This window comes from Plecotus auritus, assembly GCF_963455305.1.
Source record: "Plecotus auritus genome assembly, chromosome: 5".
NCBI classification, from domain to species: Eukaryota; Metazoa; Chordata; class Mammalia; order Chiroptera; family Vespertilionidae; genus Plecotus; species Plecotus auritus.
Window position 1 is genome coordinate 185,570,272 of NC_137776.1, and position 25,803 is coordinate 185,596,074.

Here is a 25,803-nt window from a genome sequence, read left to right on the forward strand (position 1 = left end):
TTCACGGTAATTTTGTCATTTCTCTCCTCTCCACTGATACCTACTTCGCACAATTACTGACGTGAGGAGCAGCCTTAAAACGTTTGATGTGAGAAAGAAGTTCTAGAACACTGGCAATGTTGGGTGCAGACGCCCTGAAGACAGGCCCTCCCTGCACCCCAGCCCTGGCGGAGCGGCGGCCCCGCCCAGCCCCACTGCGAGCCGCCTGCTGCCCATGTGTACGGAGCAGCCCCAGGCTCCGAGGCCAAGGAGCAGTCCAGGCGCACGGCCCACACAACAGGGAGTGACCCCATCTCAGGACGGTGCCCGGCCCACCCTCAGGGCCACAGCTTAGCACCAGGCGCGGGCGCAGCTTACACAGCCTGTCTCTCCCGCGGGCACCTGCCCTCTGCAGAGCCTGGGAGGTCGGAGTTCTACACCAGGAAAAGGGAGAAGCCGACTCCAGTTTTCAGACCGAAGGGTAACGTGAGCAGCAGTCCTGTGTGCGACACCACGAACATGAAAGCAGCCGCAGAGAGCGCTGGAGCCTGCGGCCCGACGAGGGCCGGTGCACAGCCAGGTCGCAGCACTGAGTACAGGTGCTCCACACCTGGCCGCTGGGAAGAGCCCCATCTTTTCGAGGGTCTCCCTCTCCAGTGAGAAGACGGCCCTTTGTTCAGCACTTTCTGTGCGTTAACAGCAGATCACCTTAAAGGGGCAAAAGGCGGTTCTGGCAACACGGCCCCGTTGCTTGGAGACCAGCTGTGGCTCACAAGGGCAACGGCGCCACCTGGTGGCCACCAGACTCGCCTAAGCGGAGAAACTGGGGCAACGTGTTCCCTTTCCCCTCATCATCTGAAGACCACGCTCCTCATCACACTGGAGACTTCTTTTTAATATGTTTTTATTGATTTCTGAGAGGAAGAGAGAGGGAGAGAAACATCAATGATGAGAGAAGCACTGATTGGCTGCCTCCTGCACGCCCCCTACTGGGGATCAAGCCTGAAACCCCAGCATGTACCCTAACGGGAATCGAACTGTGACCTCCTGGTTCATAGGTCGATGCTCAACCACGGAGCCATGGCAGCCAACGTGGGGGACCGGGGAGGGCTGACTGGACCGCTGCCCCACCGCACGGGGCCACAGCGGCACGGGGTCTGGAAGGCGGAGGCACAAACAGTGGGCGAGGACAAAGCAGAGGAGCTGCAGGTGGTCCAGCCCCACTGTCAGAGGCCTGCCGGCACCACAGGGAGAAGGGAGGAAGAGGGGAGGGAGGAGGGAAGGAGCAGGCGTGGGGATGGGAGGCTCTGAGGAGGCTGCAGGTGGGGAGAAAGCCCAGCCAGCAGGCCAGGAGAGCGGCCCCCAGGTGCGGGCACAGTCAGCGGAGGAGAGGTGGGGAGCGGGCAGGCCGTAAGCCTCGCACCGATCCCACCGGCTCCCAGCACCCTCACACACCGGCAGCCAGAGTGCCTGGGTACAGCTGTGCGAACCCTCACTCTGTCTCAGCCGGAGCGGAGCTCACAGCCCACCCCACAGCTGACCCCAGGACCCTTCAACCTGACCCGGCGGCCGGCCTCCCGTCCCAGCCCAGGGCTGTTGGTGTGTTTTCTCACCCCACAACTCACGCCTTTCCCTCTTCTAAGTCTGATCAAATATCATCTTCACCTAAGAAATAACGAAGAGCCCTGACCGGTGTGGCTCAGTGGATAGAGCGTCGGCCTGTGGACGGAAGGGTCCCAGGTTCGATTCCGGTCAAGGGCACGTACCTTGGTTGCAGGCACATCCCCAGCAGGGGGCATGCAGGAGGCAGCTGATGGATGTTTCTCTCTCATCAATGTTTCTAACTCTCTATCCCTCTCCCTTCCTCTCTGTAAAAAATCAATAAAAAAAATATATAAAAAAGAAATAACGAAGATAAACTGGATTTCTATCCAAACTAAAAACTTCTGTGCTTCCAGAAAGCGAAAAGCCAACCCACAAAACGGGGAACGTGTTTTTCACGCTGTTAGGAAAGACGATGCTGGCATGTTCACAGCATCAGAGGAAGCCTCCGTGTCCGCCAGCTGCCGAATGAGTGAGCAGTGTGCCCCCCCACAGTGAACCAGGTCAACACCGACCCCTTGACCCCTCCAAAACCCAACGCACCTGGGAGACAGCACAAGGCGTGAGAGCCGGTCACAAAGGCCATGTAGTGCATGACTCCATTTACATGAAATGCCCAGAACATTCAAATCCACAGACACCAAGTACACTAGTGGTTGCCAAGGGTTACCAGGAGAAAAATGGGGAGTGACATGGATGGTGTGAAGTTTCTTTTTAGCATGATGAAATGTTCTGGATTTCTCGTGCTCTGTTCACTGACTTACCCAAGTTTTCAGACTAGTAATCCTGGTATAGAATAGGTAATTAACATGGGATGGATGGATGGATGGATGGATGGATGGATGCTAGGTGGATGGGTGGGTATGGTGGGTGGATGGGTGAATGAGTGGGTGGGTGGGTGGTAGGTGGATGAATGGATGGGTAGATAGATGGTGGGTGGGTGGGGGGATGAATGGATGAATGGAGGGTGGGTAGATAGATGGTGGGTGAATGGTGGGTGGGTGGATGGATGGTGGGTGGGTGGATGGATGGATGGTGGGTGGATGGATGGATGGATGGATGGTGGGTGGATGGATGGTGGGTGGATGGATGGATGGATGGTGGGTGGATGGATGGATGGTGGGTGGATGGATGGTGGGTGGATGGATGGATGGATGGATGGTGGGTAGATGGATGGATGGTGGGTGGATGGATGGATGGATGGATAGTGGGTGGATGGATGGTGGGTGGATGGATGGATGGATGGATGGTGGGTGGATGGATGGATGGATGGTGGGTGGATGGATGGATGGATGGTGGGTGGGTGGATGGATGGATGGATGGTGGGTTGGTGGATGATGGGTGGATGGGTGAATGAGTGGGTGGGTGGGTGATAGGTGGGTGGATGGATGGTGGATGGGCGGGTGGGTGGAAGGATGGTGGGTGGATGGATGGTGGATGGGTGGGTGGGTGGATGGATGGTGGGTGGGTGGATGGATGGATGGATGGTGGTTTGGTGGATGGTTGGTGAATGGGTGAATGAGTGGGTGGGTGGATGGATCGTGGGTGGATGGATGGATGAATGGATGGGTAGATGGTGGGTGGGTGGTGGGTGGATGGATGGGTGGATGGTAGGTGTGTGGGTGGAGGGAGGGAGGGAAAAATATTCCTCTTCTAGAAGGGGACGAGAAGCCCCATGTCAATCCTGCGCCTAGAGGTGAACAGCTGGCACCCACCACCATGTCCCCTGCTGGCACCCCTTCCTCCAGCTTGGCTGCATCCCCACGGGTCGCACCACTCTCCACGGCAGGAAAGGATAAACGTGCTCGCCGAAAGCCTATCAAGCAGCTGTGAGCGTTCTCCTTCCCAGCACTCTCTCTGCTCCTTGTAAAAGCGAGTCTGTGCGTGGGAGATGCTAACAGGAAGTGGACCTCCTGGCGTCCCCAGTGCACCTGGGACAGCGCTGAGCAGGAGGCTCTTCTCAGGGTGAGAGGGTCTGCACGGGCTCTTTTCCGATGCCATGAAACCCGCTGAGCATCGCCAATTCTACAGCCACATTCCTACCACATCTGCCGCCAAGAAGGCCAGGCCGCTGATCAACAGCCTGACAGCCCACCTCTCCTCCTGGAGTTCTCTAGAAGGAGACGGATGCCTGACCGAACACGTTAACTGTAAAACTCACTACAACCTTCTTCACTTAAACTTTTCATTTTGGTTCTGGTGTTCTTTCTTCTAAATCCATGATCCACAGATGACTCACCCCACTTAAAGCAGAAGATGATGATCTTCCAACGCCAACAACTCCCATCTCTGAACTTCTCTTAAGATGAAAAGCGAACCGAGGCCTCTCCATGGCCCTGCCTTCCCCACGGCCCTGCCTCTGCCCCCACCTCAGGCTGCTGTCCGTACTTGCCAATGGTCTCACTTGCCCACCCCCCCCCCCCCCCCCCCGCCGCCCGCCGCTTTCCACAGAAGGACCTCTCATCTAGGGGGGAAGGAATGGAGGGAGGGGAAGAGACAAGAGAGGGAAGCGGGGTGAAGGGGAGGGCGAAAACAGGGAAGATGGAGGCCAGAACCTGGGGACGCACAGGGGCGACCTTAAGGCCTGGGGAACCCTCTCCGCCGAGAGCATTTTCTTTTTTTCAGAAGATGGAAGCAAATGCTCCCTATGAGCTGGGGGCCATCAACCCCTCTGCCGTGTACATCACAGGGGTCCACGCCGTCTGCACCCCTGGTTCAGTGGTCCCTCTCAGCGCCCCTCAAAGCAGCGCCAGCCAGCCAGGGTCCCAGCAGCAGGCCCAGAGCCGTCCCTGCTGTTCCCGCTTCCTCTTCCCTGGCGGAGCCGGAGTTTCCTCAGGTCTCGGAGGGTGGCCTTCCCGCCCCGCCCTTTGTGCCAAGAACGCTGTCTAGAACCCGCAGGCTAGGCGCCACCCCTGCTATTCGCCAGTGCTGAGCCCACAGCCCTCATGCCCCTCACCGGGTCCCAGGACACGTCGGCCACTCGCTTACCCCCCGGCTCGCTTTTCTAGGGAATGGACGCCCAAGTGCGACCTGTGTCCCTCAGGTCTCTGCCTCTGTCACAGCCTCCCTTCTCTCATTCCTGGAAATGGCGTCTCCCAATCCCATCTCGGAGGCCTGGACAGGCCACCCCACAGCCTTAGTGCCCGCGGCTCCCAATGGGCAAGGCCCCGCCTTCCAGGGGCACTCCTGGTGCGTGGGGGGGGGGGCCAGTGCCCCGGGGTGACAGACTCCTTTTTCCGCAGCCTGCAGGGAGCACAGGGACCCGCACTGTGAGTGACAAGGCCAGCGCCTGCTCCCTCTCACTCGTGCCCTCCCAGCCTCCCCATCACCGCCCATCACCGCCCATCACCGCCCATCACCGCCCACCACCGCCCACCACCGCCCACCACCGCCCACCACCGCCCATCACCGCCACCGAGGCCACCGGGGCCACCGGGGCAGGGAAGGAGAAAACAGGGGCGCCTTGTTAGCGGGTCGAGCAGAGCACAAGCGGGTCCCCAGCAGCCCGACTGGAGAAGTCAGGAGCTCCTTCCCTCCAGGACGACCAGCCTGACCCAGCTCGCAGCGCTGCAGCTTTGGGGGGACCACTCCCCACTCCCCACTCCAGCAAAGCAGGGTTACGGGGAGGGTGGCGTGGGCAGGAGGCGGCCCTACCTCCCAGGCCACACCGGCCTGGAGCGCCTGCATACAGGGCTGACGGGGAAGGGGGCGAAGCACCGTGCTCCCGCGTGGACCTCCATCCACGCCTCCCGGTGAGCGCTGCTCGCTCCGGCCAACGCAGCGCAGACCATCCGCAGCCAACGGCGGGCACAAGGCGCCCGGGCATGCTCAGGGGCCGTTTCTCAGCAGCGGCAACCGTTTCCTGCCATAGAGGCAGCTCCAGGCAGGGAGCGTGCCGCGGGGGGCCCACGGTGCATCTGAAACCCTCAGGTGGACAAACATTCTAAACTAATGTTCGTTTCTCAGAAGGAAACCATTTGCACAATTGTCAATGCCCTAAAAATGGCGGAGAACCCCACAGAACCATCAGTAACAGCTCACCCCCCACACAAATCGCTCCCCTGTGTCTCTTAGGTTCAGCTTTGTTTACAAGACACGGACAGATGACCTCGGAACGGAGTCAGAGGCCACACCTCAGGGCACCGGAGCACCTGACCAGCCTGTCCTAAGAAACTCACCGGCACAGCCCGGCACCCACACGGCACGTCCCGCGGACCAGGCTCCTCCGTGAGGACCCGCCATGCAAACACGTGCGGCCACCGCTCCCTTTCACCGCTGTGCCGGCCCCCCAGGCAAGCCCGTGCTGCAGCTCTGACTACAAAACAGCAGACACCTGGAGTCCTTTTCTTACAGGCGGCCATGTTTTTAAACAGTGCCCTCAGACTTCACGCAAACAGCAAAACAAAAACAACCCTACTTTTGGATTATATGGAAGTAGTCCGGCCGGCGTGGCTCGGTCGTTGAGCGTCGACCTATGAACCAGGGGGTCAGGGTTCGATTCCCGGTCAGGGCACAGGCCCGGGTTGAGGGCTCGATACCCGTGTGGGACGTGCAGGAGGCAGCCGATCCATGGCTCTCTCTCATCACTGATGTTTCTCTCTCTCGCTCCCACTCCCTTCCTCTCTGAAATCAATAAAAATATGTTTTTTAAAAATATGGTCTGATTAGGTGTCTGCTAGAGACACACCTCAGATTGAAAAACAGAAGTAAAAGGCTCACAACGCAGAGAGAAACCATAAGAGAGCTGAAGTGGCCAGACGGCTACAGACAAAACGGACCTGCAAACAGAAACCCTGCCGGAGCCGAGCGGGGGCATTTCACAACCAGGGGCCAAACGGGAGCTACACCTCCTGGGAACTCACACCGAACTAACAGGACAGCCTCACATGCATGAAGCAAAAGCGGACAAAAGTGAAAAGAAAAGAAAACTCACCAATAACCATCAGTAATAGTTGGACAGTCCAACACCCTGCTGTCAGAAACCAGCAGAAAAACTAAAAGGAAGTAAGGAAGCGTACGGAGGACTCAACACCAGAGACCAAGACCCCTGCCCCGGGAGCAGCCCCGACCCTGACCGCTGCACAGCCCGCCACATTCCGCTCGGCGCTGGGCAACACTCCCCAGGACAGAGCAGGGTCTGAGCCATTAAAAACACCAACACGGTTAAACAAATGGAAGGTAAAGCCTGCCCTAACCCATCGCATCGATGGTTCTCTCCGTCTCTCCTCCTCCCTCCCACTCTCTATAAATATCAATAGGAAAACATCCTCAGGTAAGGATTAACAACAACAAAAAGCAACAAAAACACAAATAACAACGCATGGCCGGAATGAAATTACATCAAAAGTCAACACGACAGGGAAATCTGGGCAATACCAAAGTATTTCGAAATTAAACAGCCCACTTCTAAATAAGCCACGGGTCAAAGGGATCGCAAGGGGAAAGAGAAATAGTCTGAACTCAAATATATAAAACACAACATTTCAAAACTTCTAGGAGGCGGCGGATTTAGTTTGCGGGGCTGCCGCAGCGGAGTGCCTAACCGGGTGAATGAGGACACAGAAGTTCGCTGCCTCAGGGTTCTGGAGGCCAGAATCCAGACCAAGGTGTCGGCGGGGCCATGCTCTCTGATGGCGCTAGGCAGTGTCTTCCTTGCCCCTCCAGGGTCTCCCTGGTGTTCCTGCTGGTACGTACATCCCTCCAGGCACATGGCGTGGTCTCCTGTGCATCTTCACATCGCCTTCCCTCTGCGCTGTGTGTGTCTGTGCTCACAGGCATTCATTCTCCTTCCTTAGGCGGACGCAGGTCATATTAAACTAGGGGCCCACCTACTCAGTACAACATCTGAAAGCATCTGCAATGACCCCATTTCCAAAAAGGGTCACATGCTGAGGTAGGAGGGTTAGGACTTCACCATATCATTTTGGGGGACACAATTCAATAACACAGCTAAAGCACTTTGAAGAAAATGTATCACTTTAAACTCCCATTATCAGAAAAGAACTTAAACCAAGATCCTAAGCTTCGATCTTAAGAAACCAGAAAAAGGGCAGCTAAACTCAAAGCAAGCAAAAGAAATAGAAAAGAAAAAAAAAAAGATTAGAGTGGAAGTAAGTGAAATAGAGAAGAAAAAAAACAACAGAGTAGCAACAAAATCAAGTTACTTCTCTGAAGCTTCAACATAACTCACAAACCTTTGGCTAGACTGACCAAGAAAGAGAGGAAAGACTGAAAAGTCAGGAGTGAGAGATGAGCATTGCTACCCCTCTCTAAGAAGGGTTAGAAAGGAACACTAGAAGCAACTGTATGCCAACCAAGTAAATGCCCTGGCCCAGTGGTCGGCAAACTCATTCGTCAGCAGAGCCAAATATCAACAGGACAACGACTGACATTTCTCTGAGAGCCGAAAACCGACTTCTGCGCATGGGCCACGAAGTTTCAATCGCACTATACCTGCGTGCCCGCACGTGGTATTTTGTGGAAGAGCCACACTCAAGGGGCCAAAGAGCCGCAGGTGGCTCGCGAGCCGCAGTTTGCCGACCACTGCCCTAGATGAAGCAAGTACCACAATAAAGGAGGCAAAATCTTTTTGCTGGTGGAGGGTCCTGCCTTCAGTTTGTAAAAGAAACACGACACCTCTGGGTGCCATAAAGCGGAGCGAAACAGATGGAGGTGCGCCTGCATAGAAAGATCTCTCATGATCAGCAACAAAGAGACAACCAAACTGAAGGAAGGACTTGAATTCCTGCAAAGAAAGTGTCTGAATGGCTAATGAGCTCATAAGAAGATGCTCAGCTTCACGGACCATCACACACACAATGAGGCCCACTTCACACTCAGGACGGCTGCGCCAGCAAGAGCCGCCTGAGAGCTGCCGGGGTGCGGGGAGCTGCTGGGGTGCGGGGAGCTGGGCTCGCAGCCTGCTGGTGGGAATGCCGGTGCGGTCCCTTGGGGAAACCATTCTGCGCGGGCGTCATGACCTCGCAGTCCCAATGCCAGGTGCACGCCCGAGAATTAAAGCCGAGGTCCACCCAAAGCTCGTGCTCGACTAGTCCCGGCAGCGTCCTTCACGGGAGACAAGCAGCCCACCTCCTGGCACATGAACCAAATGGCCTGTCCGACAGCTTCTGGAAGGACCCAGCTGTCCATCGCCAGAGTGGGTCCCTGGAGAGCGAGGCCCAGGCAGCTTCCTGCAGCCTCAGCCCCGGCAGAGTGACAGAGAAGGACCGGACAAGCAGGAGGCAGCGGTCCGCCTGTGTCTGCCACTCACACCGTCTCTAAAGCTACGTGAAGGGTCTGAAATGGACACCGGAAACACGCAGTAGGAGGGAAGCACCCCAGGGCTAGCCAGGGTCTCCACACAAGGCAACGGGCATCGCTCGCAGGACGCTCACACAGCTCCTGGCAGACAGAGCCACAGCGGAGCCGGAAGTCAGACCAAAGCAGCGGCGGGCCTACAAGCCGCCTGGTGAGCGGTGCGGGCAGCCAGAGGCCTCGCGGCCGAGGGGCGCTGCCCCTCCGGACTGGCCTGGCAGAGTACACTGCGGAGCGCCCTGGTGTGCAGCTGAGACTGTGCGAGCAGCAAGCTTGAGTCGAGCTGCTTCTCTGACTCTTAAAGAAGTTCTACTTGTTGGCTGTGCCCACTGTAGGTCAAACCTCAGACTGCCTGGGGTCACCTCCTCTTCCCCTTCTGAGAAAGGGAGAAATTGGGACAGTCACCCCACCTGGTTGTAGGGTTGTTGTAAGCATTAAAGGGAAAACCCCATATAAGTCACTTGGGAGAGCACCCGACTCTAATACACCCCATTTGCCAATGGAAAAACACCAACGGCCGCTGTCATGATGATCACACTCCCGGTCCCAGCCACACAAATAAATGACCCCTGCTGGGCCTACGACCAGGCCACCGTGTCAGCGCGAGTCTGGAAGATAGCTGAACCCGTCCCCGACGGCACTGGACACGGAGCGGGGCAGAACACGGCATGGCTCCTCTCAGCTGCTGTGCACCTACCCACCACAACCACTGCTAAAATGTCCAACACCCCCCCCCCAACTTCTATTTTCTTATTCTTATTTTTGAGGTAGAGGTAGGGGGCTCTAAAGAGAGCTTCTGAAGTTTTCTCCGAGTATCGGGAGAAGCCTGGGTTAGAAATTGGTGTCATGCCCGGCCGGCGTGGCTCAGGGGTTGAACACTGACCTCTGAACCAGGAGGTCACGGTTCGATTCCTGGTCAGGGCTCCTGCCCGGATTGCGGGCTTGATCCCCAATGTGAGGGGTGCAGGAGGCAGCCGATCCATGATTCTCTCTCATCACTGATGTTTCTATCTTTCTCTCCCTCTTCCTTCCTCTCTGAAATCAATAAAAAAAATATATTTTTAAAAAATTGGTGTCATAAGACTAGTAAGCCTGCCTCTGAGCCAGGATCTAGGTTAGTATGTTTAATCTCTCCAGGAAGGGAGTGGGAGCTCCTGAGGGTCCTGCCTTGTAATTGTGACCTTGGTGTAATTAATTGGCTAAGACGGGCTCTGTTCGTTCCCTCTGGACGGCCTATTAGGAAATGGTCCCGGTTCCAGGCTCCCTGGGGGCGGTTACAGGCCACAAGGGCTCAGTGGCCAGTAGAGCAGTGATCCCTGCAGGGAACTGGGGTTTGTCACATGCATGCCATTCACACACTGCAAAAGGACCCAGAAGCCTGACCGGTGTGGCTCAGTGGTTGAGTGTCCCCTATGAACCAGGAGATAGATCATGGTTTGCATCCGAGTCAGGGCACATGTCCAGGTTGCAGCTCGATCCCCAGTAGGGAACGTGCAGGAGGCAGCTGATCCATGGTTCTCCCTCGTCATTGATGTTTCTCTCTCTTTCCCTCTCCCTTCCTCTCTGAAATCAATAAACATATAAAACAAAGTAAATAAAAAAGACCCAGGAGAGCAAAGCAAAGCTGGTGGACTCTTACTTCCCCAACTTCAAAAATTACTGCAGAGCTAAGGGAATCAGGACAGTGTGCCCTGGATACGGACAGACAGACAAACCAATACACCAGAACTCCGAGTCCAGAAATGCGCCCTAACATTTATAGCCACCGATTTACAACCAACGTGTCACGACAATTCAATGTGGAAAGAACAGTCTTTTCAACCAACAGTGCTAAGACAACTGGATCCTCACTTGGAAAAGAACAAACAACCCTCCCTCACTCCACATATGAAAACCTGATCAACACGGACCCTCGACAAAATGGAAGCGCTCCCCCACAAAGCGCTGGGAAACCAAACTCCGGACCTCAGAGGCGGCCTTAGCTACGGCACCAAGAGCACACGCAAGCAAAGCGGACACACTGGACTCGATCGAACTAAAAACGTTCGCACTTAAAGAACACTGTCCACAAAGCAGAGACCCCGCAGAATGGGAGGAGAAAGCACTCGGTGATCATGTGCTGTGAGGGATTTGTACCTACACCCTTCAAAATGTAAGAAACCTCTACAATTCAACAACTAATAGACGATCCAACTGAAATGGACAAAGGATTTCTGTAGACATTTCTGTAGAGATGATACACCACTGGCCAATGAGCAAATAAAAAATGCTTAACATCACCCGGCCGGCGTGGCTCAGTGGTTGAGCACTGACCTATGAACCAGGAAGTCACGGTTCGATTCCCGGTCAGGGCACGTGCCTGGGTTGCGGGCTCGATCCCCAGTGTGGGATGTGTAGGAGGCAGACGATCAATGATTCTCTCTTATCATTGATGTTTCTATCTCTCTCCCCCTCACCCTGCCTCTCTGAAAGCAATAAAAATATTTAAAAACAAAACAAAACAAAAAAAAGCAAGTGCATATTAAAAACAAAAATGCTCATCATTAGTCAGTAGGGAACTCCCAATCAAACCACTTCCCACCCACGGGCATGGCTACTATCCAAAAGGTGGTTAATGACAAGTGCCGGCAATGTGTGGAAAGCCTGGACCCTTCACACACCACAGAGGGATGCAAAACGCTCGTCTGCTGTGGAGGACAGGTGGCAGGTCCACACACACACACAAGAAGTTACTACAGTCCCTGGCCAGGTAGCTCAGTCACAGCCTCGTCCTGCTACGCCAAGGTTGCCGGTTCAATGCCTGGTCAGGGCACATACAAGAATCAACGAATGAATGCATACATCAGAGGAACAACAAATCAATGTTGCTCTTTTGCATATGCTCGCGCTCTCGCTCTCTCTGTCAATAAATAAATAAATAATCAATCAATCACACAGGCCCATCCCAAAAGTGACTAGACAAAAATAACCAAAAAGCACAGAGGCACTTAACATCATTAGTCACCGGAGAAATGCAAAATGAAACACACAACACCCCTACCAGAATGACAGGGCTAAAACAAAAGGACAAACAACACCACGTGTCAGCAAAGATGTGGAGCAGCTGACACGCCTACACTGGTGACGTGGCACAGGCCCCCACCCCCATACGAACGCACGTCCTGTGACTCAGCGCCCGCTCCGAGGTACACCCCGACAGAAACGGGTGCCTGTCTTCCAAAAGACACACCAAGGATGTGCACCTCACCTCTGCCTGAACACCCCACCCTGGACACAGCTCCGAGGCGCACGGACAGAGCACCGTGCAGGAAGAGGCGCTGCTCCAGCGGAGGGCACAGCAGGGAGAAGGAACACTCGAGGGCCACGGCGACCTCCCCAATGCGATGCTGACGGAAGAAGGCAGACCCAGCGCGCTGCATGGCAGCCTTTACCACGTTCACAACCGGCAGAACCGGCCGCGGCATCAGAAGCCGAGACGGCAGTTACCCCGGGGAAGTACGGGCAGACCAGAAGGCCCAGGGGGCTGACGTGGTTCTGGTAATGTGCCCTGCTTGACCGGAGACATGTATGAAAATATACACATGACGTGCATTTTCCCATAGCATTGTGTCATACAGTAAGAAAATTTCCCCCCAACTGCAATCTGCTTCCTTTGGTTAAACGCCTGCTGTTACTGAACCCCGCAAAGAAACATGACGGGGCCTGTCTGGGCTTCTATGTGGAGGCGAGCAGAGGGCACACGAGCTGAGTGTGGGGCCCCAGCCGCTCCCCGCCACATGATGGCGTTTGTTCCACCCCGTGCTCACGGGGTTCAGGACACAGGCCAACAGCGAGGCTGAGGAAGCCACCAGCACGCCCTCAGCCTAAACACCAGCCTTGGACTCCACGGGGAGGAGACCAACTGACCTCAAGGATGGAAATCATCTTAACCAGCTTAGCAAGCCTTTTCCCACCACACACGTCAGACAGCCCTCCAGGCCCCCCTCAGGCCAGCACCGCGAGGAGGCTCTGCGTGTCAGGTGCTTGCAGGACCCAGAATCCGTATCTCCTTCCCCACAGGAATTCTACCTTACTAGAGGCCCGGTGCACGAAATTCTGCACGGGTAGAGTCCCTAGGCCTGGCCAGTGATCAGGGCCGATCTGTGGGGCAAAGGGCAGGGCAATCGGGGCCCCCTCCACCCCCCTGCCACCCGCCTTGGCCAGCCTGGTGCCGCCTGCTCACCAGTCCCGCCCCCCGCCACTGCTGCCAGTCACCAGCAAGGCAATGGGGGGTGGGGGGGCAGCGCTAGCCCACTCTCCCGCCAGCCCTGCCCCCCGCCGCTGCAGGTCGCCTCCCTCTGTGGGGTGACCGGTGGGGTGGTGCGCCCCCGCCCCCGCCCCGCTGGTACCCGCCTTGGCTGGCCTGGGGTGTGCAGGCTGGGGGCAGCTCCTGTGTTGAGCACCTGTCCCCAGGTGGTCAATGCACGTCATAGTGACTGGTCATTCCACCTGGTCACTCCGCCATTTGGTCGATTTGCATATTAGCCTTTTATTATATAGGATGGTAACAAAGCAGTTTTTCCTTGTAGAAGTATTCCAGCTGATAAATGGAGAAAGACTGCCATTTTGCAACCCCTGGTGAGTTAATGGCTCTGAGCAATAACAGAAATGATTGTTAACATCACAAAACCATCTTATTATGCCTGATTAAAAAACTCAACACTGTACCTCTTACTACATATTCTTGCTAAAACAATTTCCTAAAGACAAACTTACATCTGATGGAGCCTCCAGCCCAAGGCTGTCCAACCAAAACATAATGTAAGCCACAACCTGAGCCACGTATGTAATTTTAAATTTCCTAGTAACCACACTTTAGAAACACAAATTACTTTTAATAATATTTCATCGAACCCAATATGTCCAAAATGGCAGGCAAACAGTATTTTACAGTATTCATGTGACACTTGACGTTCCCTTTTCCCACGAAGTCTTCAAAATCCGGTGTGTATGTGGCCCTACGCCTCTCAGCTCACCCAACCACACTCAGCTCAGCTGCTCCGTGGCCACAGGAGGCTGGCAGCCGCCCTGGGAAGCCGCCGCGCCATCTCCAGCTGCAGTGACGGGGATGCAGAGGAGAGGAGCGTGTCAGACACACTGGGAGAGTGCACTCAGCAACACTAAGGGAATGGGCAAGTTTGGGACAAAGGAACCATTATCTTCAAGACTTAATTGCAAGAAAAAGATAAATACATGGAACTCAATACATCAAGTTTTTTAAGAGATATCTATCCAGGGCAATGAATAGACCATACTTTGTTCCTAATTTAAAATGAAATAAAAATCAGGACAAAGACGGGATATGACTGACTGGAATATGAATATCAGCTGCAATAGTCACAGATGAAGTATGCCTGAGAACTGCTTCAAAGTAGCTGAGGGGGGGAGCCAGCCATGAGCAGGGACTATGGCAGCACGGACAGGCACACGGCCCTCATTCTCCCCACATCTGCCTCTGACAGATCTGAGAAGTCCCATCACACATCGTCCACACTGCTTGCATGTGCGCCACCTCATAACCCTGATGGCTGCCAGGAGAAGTGAGTGGCTAGGGGACAAAGGAGGGAGATGGTTCACTCTACATACTCTTTCATACCCGTTGTTTTTAATACTGTAGCTCAAACATTATCTACTCAAAAAATCAAACTCAAACACACAAACCTTGACTCCACCCACTGGCCTCTCTGCAGCCCTACCTGTTCCCAGGCCCAGCCCACTCACTGACCCTGCTCCCTGCTGGTCTTCCTTCAAGCCACTCTCCACACAGCACCAGCATCTTTTACAAACATGTTCCATGCCTAAAATCCTTCAATGACTGTTTAGCCACTTGTTGCCATGGCGACATGGTCCTTGCCTCTCCAGCGTCCCCTCCTGCCACTCGCCCTTTCTGACCCAGTAATTGAACCGAAGGGTACAGGCTCACCCAATTCATAATCAAGGAAAGTGGAACGTCCCCGCAACACACACCACAGGCTGTAAGTGCTAAGAGGTGGGAACGGTGCGGGGAGGGTGCAGGGGCACACACTCACTGAGCACAGCCACCCGTGAGGATCAGAGGAAACACGACATAGCTGGCTTTCTCGGGTTTCTAAGTCTCAATTTCCTACATTTGCTAAAATCCGGAACCTTTTATTTAAAATGTACATACTAGCCCTAGCCCAGTGGTCAGCAAACTCATTAGTCAACAGAGCCAAATATCAACAGTACAATTGAAATTTCTTTTGAGAGCCAAATTTTTTAAACTTAAACTTCTTCTAACGCCACTTCTTCAAAAAAGACTCACCCAGGCCGTGGTATTTTGTGGAAGAGCCACACTCAAGGGGCCAAAGAGCCGCATGTGGCTCGCGAGCCACAGTTTGCCGACCACGGCCCTAGCCGGTTTGGCTCGGTGGATAGAGCATCGGCCTGCGGACTGAAGCGTCCCAGGTTTGATTCCGGTCAAGGGCATGTACCTTGGTTGCAGGCACATCCCCAGTGGAGGGTGTGCAGGAGGCAGCTGATCGATGTTTCTCTCTCATCGATGTTTTTAACTATCCCTCTCCCTCCTCTCTGTAAAAAATCAATAAAATATATTTTTAAAAATAACAAAATAAAATAAAATGTACATACTAAAAAAAGTAAAATAAAAACAAATAAGTAATTAAAACGTACACACTACACCTCACCACTCCAACTCCTGCCTCGTCGCCTTCACGACCTGGACTGTCATGTCCTCCGGCTCGTGTCCAGCGGCAGCCGTCAGGGCCGGCTCAGGCCTTTCCTTGCTGACTCTTCCCAGATGCCACTCGTTCCCTGCTCGGTAACATTTGCTGCTCTATCACACCATGAAATTTTGTGAAATCGGGGACCCATCTCAAAAGCACGTGTGCCCTCTTACACACTCCCTCGAGCAGCCCTTCATAAACAGAAGTGCTCACAGACCCCTGAGAACGGTGGTCGGCAAACCACGGCCCCTTGAGTGTGGCTCTTCCACAAAATACCACGGCCTGGGTGAGTCTATTTTGAAGAAGTGGCGTTAGAAGTTTAAGTTTAAAAAATTTGGCTCTCCAGCCCTAAGCGGTGTGGCTCAGTGGATAGAGCGTCGGCCTGCGGACTGAAGGGTCCCGGGTTCGATTCCGGTCAGGGGCATGTACCTTGGTTGCGGGCACATCCCCAGTAGGGGGCATGCAGGAGGCAGCTGATCGATGTTTCTCTCTCATCGATGTTTCTAACTCTCTATCCCTCTCCCTTCTTCTCTGTAAAAAATCAATAAAATATATATTTTTTTAAAAATTGGCTCTCAAAAGAAATTTCAATCGTTGTACTGTTGGTATTTGGCTCTGTTGACTAATAAGTTTGCCGACCACTGCCTTAGAAAGAGCCTTTCAAATACACTCTGACCAGAACCTACAAGCCAATTAAAAGAAAGAGGCAGAAAGCATTCCAAAACCTTTTCAAAATACCACTGACAGTGATGTCACTGGGGAAGTGACCTCTCACCCGGAAGACACCGTGTGTCTCAAAGGAAATGCCACCTTCCAAGTTACAAGGACCACTGCCACGTTGTTTTCAAAACTCAGAACCTTCGGAGAGTTACTTTCACCCACAGGAAAGCCAGAGATTAAATAAAAGCCAGCGGTGAACGGTGAACGGGAGGGTCTCCCCCTGGACCTGATGCGTCTGCATCCCCCTGCCGAGACCACGGCTCCAGCAGCTGCGCCTGGACTGGCGGCCCTGACCAAGGCAAAGCCTTCATCCAGCACCGAGTCCAAGCTCACAGAGACCAAGAACGTGAAGCTCCTGCCGGGAAGAGCCAAAAGGAGGGTTCTTGGGCGCTGCATCACGTTCAAAGGCAAACGCAGTAAGTCGTGGTCGACACACAAAACTGTTCTGCGACATAACAGGAAGCAGAGGCAGGAAACCAGGGCTCCAGCCCCCACGCTGGCACTGACCACAGGTGGGTCTCCAACAGCCACGCTGCACACGACGTCCCGAGGGCAGGCCAGGGCTGACCTGCACCACTCCGGGCACAGACCACAGGGAGGCCCAGCAGGCAGCCCTGCCCACCCTGCCCCAGGTGCGGTGCTTCCGCGGGGCTGAGACCGCCTCTCAGACTCACAGTACCTGCTCTGACGCCTAGATGGCAGAGCAGACTCCCCCCTTCACTTATCAAACGGCTCCTAAAGAGAGGAGAGGAGCCGAAACCGGTGTGGCTCAGTGGATAGAGCGTCAGCCTGCGGACTGAAGGGTCCCGGGTTCGATTCCGATCAAGAGCATGTACCTTGGTTGTGGGCACATCCCCAGTGGGGGGTGTGGAGGAGGCAGCTGATGGATGTTTCTCTCTCATCGATGTTTCTAACTCTCTATCCCTCTCCCTTCCTCTCTGTAAAAACAATAAATTATAAAAAAAAAAAAAAGAGAGAGGAAAGAGAAACACACTCCCCCTAGGAGACACGAGAAACCTCACACTAACATGAACAGGAAGACTCAGGGAAGGGACCCCACACAAGGCTCAGAAGTGGGGGTGATGCCTGCAGCTAAAAAGGGGTGTAGCTGTGAACACCCACTCACACCAACAAGGCCGCACAGCGGGGAAGGGCCCTTCTCCAAGGAAGCCGCCCCGCAGACAGGAGCATCTGGGGAGAGCCAACCAAAGCATAAACGTCACCCTCCAACGAGTAAACAAGACCCCGGACAGCCGTCCGTCCGGATCACTGTACTCCGGAAGGCGGATCACAGCCCATGGGGCCACCAGACACCGGAAGGTCTCCAGCAAGAGAGCAAGAGCGGGGAAGATGCAGCATCAGAGAGCACGCGGGGAGGCGGGACCTGCAAGGAACAGACACTTTCAGTAACTTCCTCACTGACTCTCAGAGGGGATGGGAGAGGGAGAGACACTGATGTGCGGGTGGAACACCCATCGCCTGCTCCTGCACGCCCCCTACAGGCGGGCCAAGCCCACAACGTGGCCATGTGCCCTGACCAGGAATCAAACCAGCAACGTTGTGGTGCACGGGACTGTGTCCAACCAGCTGAGCCACACCGGTCAGAGCTTTTCAGTAATTTTTATTTTACCTGTAATTGAAAAAATTTAACTGGAATTGAAATAAAGAATATTATACACCTAAAACAAGAACAGGAGGTGTTTTAACAAGAACAGAGAACAGTAAAGAACATGAGAGCAGAAGTTAAAAATTCAGTGAAAGAATTGGAAAGTAATCAAAGATGCTCCATAAAAGTAGAACAAGATCAATGCATGACAAGGAGAAGACATTGTAAAAACTGGAGTACTGAAAGCCTAACGTCCAAGTAAAGGAACGCGAAAGGGGGACAGAGAGGGAATAGTGGATTATGACCAACCTCCCACGCATCCTACAGAAACTTCCTGTAACTGAAGGGCACTGATCTCCACGTTTCCCGGCCATGTTTTTTAAAATATATTTTATTGATTTTTTACAGAGAGGAAGGGAGAGGGATAGAGAGTTAGAAACATCGATGAGAGAGAAACATCGATCAGCTGCCTCCTGCACACCTCCCACTGGGGATGTGCCCGCAACCAAGGTACATGCCCTTGACTGGAATCGAACCCGGGACCCTTCAGTCCGCAGGCCGACGCTCTATCCACTGAGCCAAACTGGTTTCGGCTTCCTGGCCGTTTAACACACCACCGGCACGTGGGAAAGGCTCCCACTGAGGCGAATCACGGGGACTGGGACATTGAGGACACAGTGACCCCGGACGTTCAGTGAGGAGGCGAGTCACAGGGACTGGGACACGGAGGACGCAGTGACCCCGGACGTTCAGCGAGGAGGGAAGAACGGGGACTGGGACACCGAGGACGCAGTGACCCCGGACGTTCAGTGAGGAGGGGAATCACGGGGACTGGGACACGGAGGACACAGTGACCCCGGACGTTCAGCGAGGAGGGAAGAACGGGGACTGGGACACCGAGGACGCAGTGACCCCCCGGACGTTCAGTGAGGAGGGGAAGAACGGGGACTGGGACACGGAGGACACAGTGACCCCGGACGTTCAGTGAGGAGGGGAAGAACGGGGACTGGGACATCGAGGACACAGTGACCCCGGACGTTCAGTGAGGAGGGGAAGAACGGGGACTGGGACATCGAGGACGCAGTGACCCCGGACGTTCAGTGAGGAGGGGAATCACGGGGACTGGGACATCGAGGACACAGTGACCCCGGACGTTCAGTGAGGAGGGAAGAACGGGGACTGGGACATCGAGGACACAGTGACCCCGGACGTTCAGTGAGGAGGGAAGAACGGGGACTGGGACACGGAGGACACAGTGACCCCGGACGTTCAGTGAGGAGGGAAGAACGGGGACTGGGACATCGAGGACACAGTGACCCCGGACGTTCAGTGAGGAGGGAAGAACGGGGACTGGGACACGGAGGACACAGTGACCCCGGACGTTCAGTGAGGAGGGAAGAACGGGGACTGGGACACGGAGGACGCAGTGACCCCCCGGACGTTCAGTGAGGAGGGAAGAACGGGGACTGGGACATCGAGGACACAGTGACCCCGGACGTTCAGTGAGGAGGGAAGAACGGGGACTGGGACATCGAGGACACAGTGACCCCGGACGTTCAGTGAGGAGGGAAGAACGGGGACTGGGACATCGAGGACACAGTGACCCCGGACGTTCAGTGAGGAGGGAAGAACGGGGACTGGGACACGGAGGACACAGTGACCCCGGACGTTCAGTGAGGAGGGAAGAACGGGGACTGGGACATCGAGGACACAGTGACCCCGGACGTTCAGTGAGGAGGGAAGAACGGGGACTGGGACATCGAGGACACAGTGACCCCGGACGTTCAGTGAGGAGGGAAGAACGGGGACTGGGACACGGAGGACACAGTGACCCCGGACGTTCAGTGAGGAGGGAAGAACGGGGACTGGGACATCGAGGACACAGTGACCCCGGACGTTCAGTGAGGAGGGAAGAACGGGGACTGGGACATCGAGGACACAGTGACCCCGGACGTTCAGTGAGGAGGGAAGAACGGGGACTGGGACACGGAGGACACAGTGACCCCGGACGTTCAGTGAGGAGGGAAGAACGGGGACTGGGACACGGAGGACACAGTGACCCCGGACGTTCAGCGAGGAGGGAAGAACGCTCGCCAAGGAGTAAGAATCACACTGTCCTCCTCGACAGCGAGAATGAAAACTAGAAGATGCTGGAGCGGTAACTTCCAACCTCAAACTACCTCCAACCTGGAACGCCACGCTCAGCCCACCGTCCCGTCAGTGTGGTGGCAGGACAGACACACTCCCGGACAGTCAGGTCCCAACACACCACACCCCTGCGAAGGACCGGGGCCTGTGCCCCGCACTCGGAGCAGGTCGCCAGGGGAGCCTGGCCGGGTGAAGGGAACTCCCAGGAGGACAGCACCCTGACTGGGCAGCGTGGCCCAGCCGCGCCGGGGACACTGGTGAGCTGAGCTGAGTGGGGAAAACGTAAGATGAGAAATGTTTTGCACTGGCCAGTGTGGCTCAGTGGATAGAGCATCGGCCTTCAGACTGAAGGGTCCCAGGTTCGATTCTAGTCAGGGCACATGCCTGGGTTGTGGGCTTGATCCCCAGTAGCAAGCGTGCAGGAGGCAGCCAATCAATGATTTTCTCTCATTGATGTTTCTATCTTTCTCTCTCTCTCTTCCTCTCTGAAATCAATAAAAATATTTTTAAAAAATGCTTTACAGAATGAAAGGTGTGAGAACATTATTCTGAGGTTCAAAGGAAACTGGACAAATGAAAAAATAAGGTAATTATTGACTCCAAGGCAGAAGAAAAGGATGTGCACCCTAACCGGTTTGGCTCAGTGGATAGAGTGCTGGCCTGCGGACTCAAAGGTCCCAGGTTCGATTCCGGTCAAGGGTATGTACCTTGGTTGCGGGCACATCCCCAGTAGGGGGTGTGCAGGAGGCAGCTGATCGATGTTTCTCTCTCATCGATGTTTCTAACTCTCTCTCCCTCTTCCTTCCTCTCTGTAAGAAATCAATAAAATAAAATAAAAAAGGATGTGCCAAAAAAAAAAAAAATTGTAGCCCAGCTGACGTGGTTCAGCGGTTGAGCATCGACCTGTGAACCAGGAGGTCATGGGTTCAATTCCCAGTCAGGGCACATGCCCGGGTTGTGGGCTCAATCCCCAGTGTGGGGGCGTGCAGGAGGCAGCCCGTCAATGATTCTCTTTCATCACTGATGTTTCTCTCTCTCTCTCTCTCCCCTTGCTCTCTGAAATCAATAAAAATGTATATATATTTTTTTAAATTGTAGTTTAGCCTCCCGTTCAGCATGGCACAATGACCTGAAGAGACCGATGAAGATTTTGGTGGGGATTTCACCAAACTGTGAGTTACTGAGGGAAGAGAGTATGAGAGAACGGCAATCACCTTAACATGCGTGGAAGCCAAAGGAACCCCTGAAATTGGTGATGAAAATGTGGAAAAAGATCAATACACGGCAACACAGCAGGTGACTTACACACGGAGCACATGCCCGAGTGCCAAGCGGCCGCCTTTCGAAGGCAGGACAGGAGGCGGCCTCCTGAGCACATCTCTTGGCGCCGTCTGAGTTTTTAAACGACCTGCATGCGCTTATATTACTTAAAGAAACAAAACATCAGGTTCAAGGTACATGGCAGCCCCTGCCAGGAAATTACAGACTGGCCTGGGGCGGCCTCCTGCGGAAAGGTGAGGTTGGCTGGGTCAAAAGCCTTAAGGCAAGCGCCCTGGGCTCTGGTGCAGGGAGATCCTCGCACAGGAAACCCCAGGAGCCCCGCTCACTAACCCGCAGAGTGGAGGCGGGGACACAGTCCAGGAACTCAGTTCTCTTCAGTGTCAAAAAGTAGCGACTGGAAACCGGGGGGGAGTGACCACTTTTAGGGAGCAGGGGCTCTGACGGAGCCGCCTGCACGCATCTCCTCCGCCACAGGTTCCGGAACCCTGGGCCTCGCTGGGCCTGCGTCCCTGGGTGCCCACGGCAGACAGCACCCACCCGCTGCCAACACCGCCAGGCTTCCATGCGGGCGCCCTTGCAGAGCGGGCGCTGTGGCGGCGCTGACCCGGGTGGCGTTCAGTGCCCACAACTCACTCGCCTCTCACTCTCCTCGGCTCAGCCAAGCCCTCCAGCCCGCACTGCTGTGGAGTCAGCGGCGTCCCGGGGCCACCTGCCCATCAGGTGCTAATGAAAAGCCTACTATGTGCAGGCACTGGACAAGTGCTAGTCCTAGGACCCACTCGTGTCTTCCAAGCCTGGTTCCCCTCACCTGTTGAACAGGAGAACGGCCACGGGACTTACCCCCGGGCTCGCTGTGCCCGCAACACGGAGGGCTCCGTGAGCGGTCTCACCGAGCATCGCAGGGCTGCTCCTGCGAGCCTGGACGCGCCTTCCTTATCGCGTTCACCTTCCCGTCCCCGGCATGTGGCAGGGCTCGGACCCACTCCTCGCGTGGAGTTTCACAGCTGCCCTGCATTCCGCTCACATCGACACTCCCGACGATGGTGAGTAAAGCGAGTGTCCACTACCTGGGTTCCCCGACTGGCCCGGGCACCGGGCCGCGTCCCGCCCTTTAGAAGTGCCCGCGGCTATCGCCGCACCTGGAGGGACTGCCCAGGAAACCGGCTCGGTCATCACTTTCCCAAGCCCGCCCCTCCGCGAGCCGGGACCGCACCACTCCCGCACTTCCGCGGGCCGGCTCGGCGCCTTTCGCTCCAGCGGGAAGCTGGGGGCCACCCCGGAGTGGGACTCCCGTGCCGCCACCCTCAGCACCGGCCACGGGGGAGGCCGGGAGCATTAACAAAAGAAGGGAAGTTTCTCCGTCCGGAGCCCGGCGGAGCGTTCGCTCAGGAATCCACCCGAGTCGCGCACTCCCGGGCTGACAGCCGCCAGGGCCGGGCAGCTTTGTCCGGGGAGGAGCGCGGACCGCCAACTTTTCGTTAAAGACGCGGCCGTCCTATTCGGAACAAAGTGGAAGGTCAGCGGGGCGCAGCGGAGGCGCCGGGAGCGCACAGGCTCGCCCGGCCGCGCCGCGAAGTTGGCCGGCGCGCCCCACTTTCCTTTTTGTCTTCGCGGCTCCACGGGCTCCGCCGGGCCGGCGGGGGCGCGGGCGGCGGACGGGCCTCCCCTCCTCCGCGCCGCGCCCGCCCCGCTGCGCCGCCCCCGCCCGCGCCCGCACAAAGCGCGCCCGGCGCCGCGCGGCCCGCACGCCCGGGGCCTCGGCCCGGACTCGGCCTGAGGCGCAGCGGCGGCGAGGAAGCGCGGGCCCGTCTCCGGCGCGGCGCCCCCGCCCGCCCGCGAGGCGCCCCCGCTCGGCGCCCCCGACCCCGCCGCCCCGCGCCGCCCGCCCGCGCCCGCCGCCGGCCCGTCGGCCCCGCTCCTCACCTCGGCATCGGCGGCGGCCATGGCCCGGGCCCGCAGCGTGGCCCCGCCCCTCCCGCGCGCCATCGCCCCGCCCGCGCCTCGCGGCCCAGGGCGGGGCGGGCCGCCCGGCGAGTCTGCGCCTGCGCCCGCGCCCGCGCCTGCGCACTGCGGCCCGGACAGCGGCGTCCGCGGCGCGGGCCTGCGTCAGCCGGAACCGGGGCGCGCGGGCCGGCCGGGGGCGGGGCCAGGTGGAAAGGCCTTCTCGGGGCGGCGCGGCCTGCGGACGGCGGCCCTGTCCTTTCACAAACACCAGCTCGCCCCCATTAGGCATCCGGCGGGCGGGCCGGGGGCGGAGAAGGACCCCTGACCTCTAACCTCGGACACGTTGTTCGCGGGCCTTCTCTGGGGGCGGGCCCTGCCCTGCGTCCCTGGGCGGTGCCCTGGGTGGGGTGCGCCAGGTTGGGAAGGGGTGCCCGTAGAGAGTGTGCCGGTTATGGGGGACGCCCCAGCTGGGGATGGTGTCGGGGCTGCGGAGGCCGCCCGAGGCGGGGAAGGGGACTGTCCCACTCGGGAGAATGGCTCCAACTTGGGTGGACGTCCCACTGGGAGCGTTGTCCGAGTTCAGCGTTGCTGCGTTAGGGAAGGTGCCGCGATTAGGGGCAGTGCCCCGCCCGGGGGTGCCCCAGCCGGTGGCATGTCGGGGCTGTGAAGGAGGGTGCTTTGACTGGGGAAGGTGCCCCACGAGGGTGTGCCCTGGTTGGGGACAGTGCCCTGATTGGGAAGGCTGGGAAAACGGGAGGTGGTGTTAAGACCTCGTTTGGGTTCAAAGTCTGGCTCTGCCATATGGCCAAGGGTGACCTTGGCCGAGAGTCTGTTACCTTAACCTATAACAAACTCATGGGCCTATGAAGGGACAGGTCGAGCCCCCAACATGACAAGTTTATTTCTTGAACAAACGGAGGATTGCCCCCGTTTGGGGGTGTTCTGGTGAAGGGAGATGCCTGAGTTGGGGGTGCCCCAGCCGCGCAGCGTCCCTGATCACCCCAAGCTCCATGCCCAGTTGTGCACAGGGCAAGACCCTCTGGAAGCACTGGCTTAGCCTCCCGCCCCCCACATCCAGGCCAGCTCCTCCCATCCGCTGGGAGTGGAGCAGAGAAGCATGGACTGAAGTAGGGGTTCTCTGGCCAGTCTTCAAAACAAGAACTGAAGAGGCCGAGTTGAATGTTCATCGGCCCCTCAACCCCATGAAGGTTTGGTCTCATGGGAGAAAGGCGCCAGGAAACGCCTGTAAGTCTGTGATTGGCGGTGCACACAAGTGCAGAGGAGGAAGTGGATGGCTCTGCCTACCAAGGAAACCTTCCAACGGTTTCTCTCTGGCTGCCTAAGTCAGCTCGTGACAGGCTGGGGGACCCCCCCCCCCCCAAGCTCGCTCTGGAGCCTGGGACAGGAGGCTCAGGAAGTTATCCACCATGGTTCATACCACCCAGCCTGACCCACCTTCAGCCACACCTGCCTCTCTGGGGCTGTCCTGTCCACCTCCACGCCTGCCTTGGGCCCTAGTCTGTCCCTTCCCAGAAACCCTTTTAGCTCAGGTAGCTGAGTGGCTCACTTCTCTACCATCCTTGGGTCTCGATACCACCTCTTCAGGGAAGCCTTCCCTTGCCTCGCCACTTAAAAAATGATGCTGCACCCCAGAACTTCCTTGCTTCATTTTGCTCCGTAGCCATATTGTCTGTTTTTCTCACTATAATGTAAGTCCAAACGTCCAAGGGTTTTTGTCATGTGTCCTGGTGTTTAGAACTATACTTGGCATGTAGGATTCAAAATGAACGTCAGTGGTTGAGCGTCGACCTATGAACCAGGAGGTCACAGGTTGATTCCCAGTCAGGACATATGCCAGGGTTTCAGGCTCCATCCCCAGTGTGGGGGGTGCAGGAGGCAGCTCATCAGTGATTCTCTCCCATCATTGATGTTTCTATCTCTCCCTCTCTGAAATCAATAAATATATTTTTAAATGAACATTTGTTCAATGAACGATATGAAGAAAAATCCTTTGCCAGGCAAATACCAAAACAAGTGAAATGTCAGAAGTCGGCCGCACTCCTATTTTGGACCATGAGGGCAGCCTGCCCCTATCCTCGGGATCATTGGTAACATGTCAGGTGGCTGCGCTCTGCATGTGACATGTTAACTCTAACCATCAGGTCAGTCATGAGAGACATTATTCTTACCCACATTCTGTGAATGTGCAAACGAAACCGAGGGAGTTGTGTTCAAGGCCACGCAACTGGCTAGGGCAGGGGTGGGCAAACTTTTTGACTCGAGGGCCACCATGGGTTCTTAAACTGGACCGGAGGCCCGGAACAAAAGCATGGATGGAGTGTTTGTGTGAACTAATATAAATTCAAAGTAAAGGAGCGGAGGGGAGAGCAAGAGAACCGGATAGAACAGCCGGATCCGGCCCAAGGGCCGTCGTTTGCCCACGGCTGGTCTAGGGGCAGAGATGCG

At 56.1% G+C, this 25,803-nt stretch overlaps 1 protein-coding gene across 5 annotated transcripts in view; it reads right to left on the reverse strand.

Moving 5' to 3' along the window:
• The window catches only part of EHMT1 (euchromatic histone lysine methyltransferase 1), an 86,757-nt gene extending 63,359 nt beyond the window's left edge, over positions 1-23,398 (reverse strand). For 4 of the 5 annotated variants that reach the window (XM_080668442.1, XM_080668443.1, XM_080668444.1 and 1 more), the window contains exon 1: positions 23,317-23,398. In XM_080668442.1, coding sequence (XP_080524568.1) covers positions 23,317-23,379 — 63 coding nt within the window. In that variant the 5' untranslated portion in view covers positions 23,380-23,398. Of the gene's footprint in view, positions 1-22,233; positions 22,386-23,316 lie in introns of those variants that run through there. The other variant, XM_080668441.1, reaches the window with a different exon arrangement.
• Between the last annotated feature and the right edge of the window lie 2,405 nt (positions 23,399-25,803).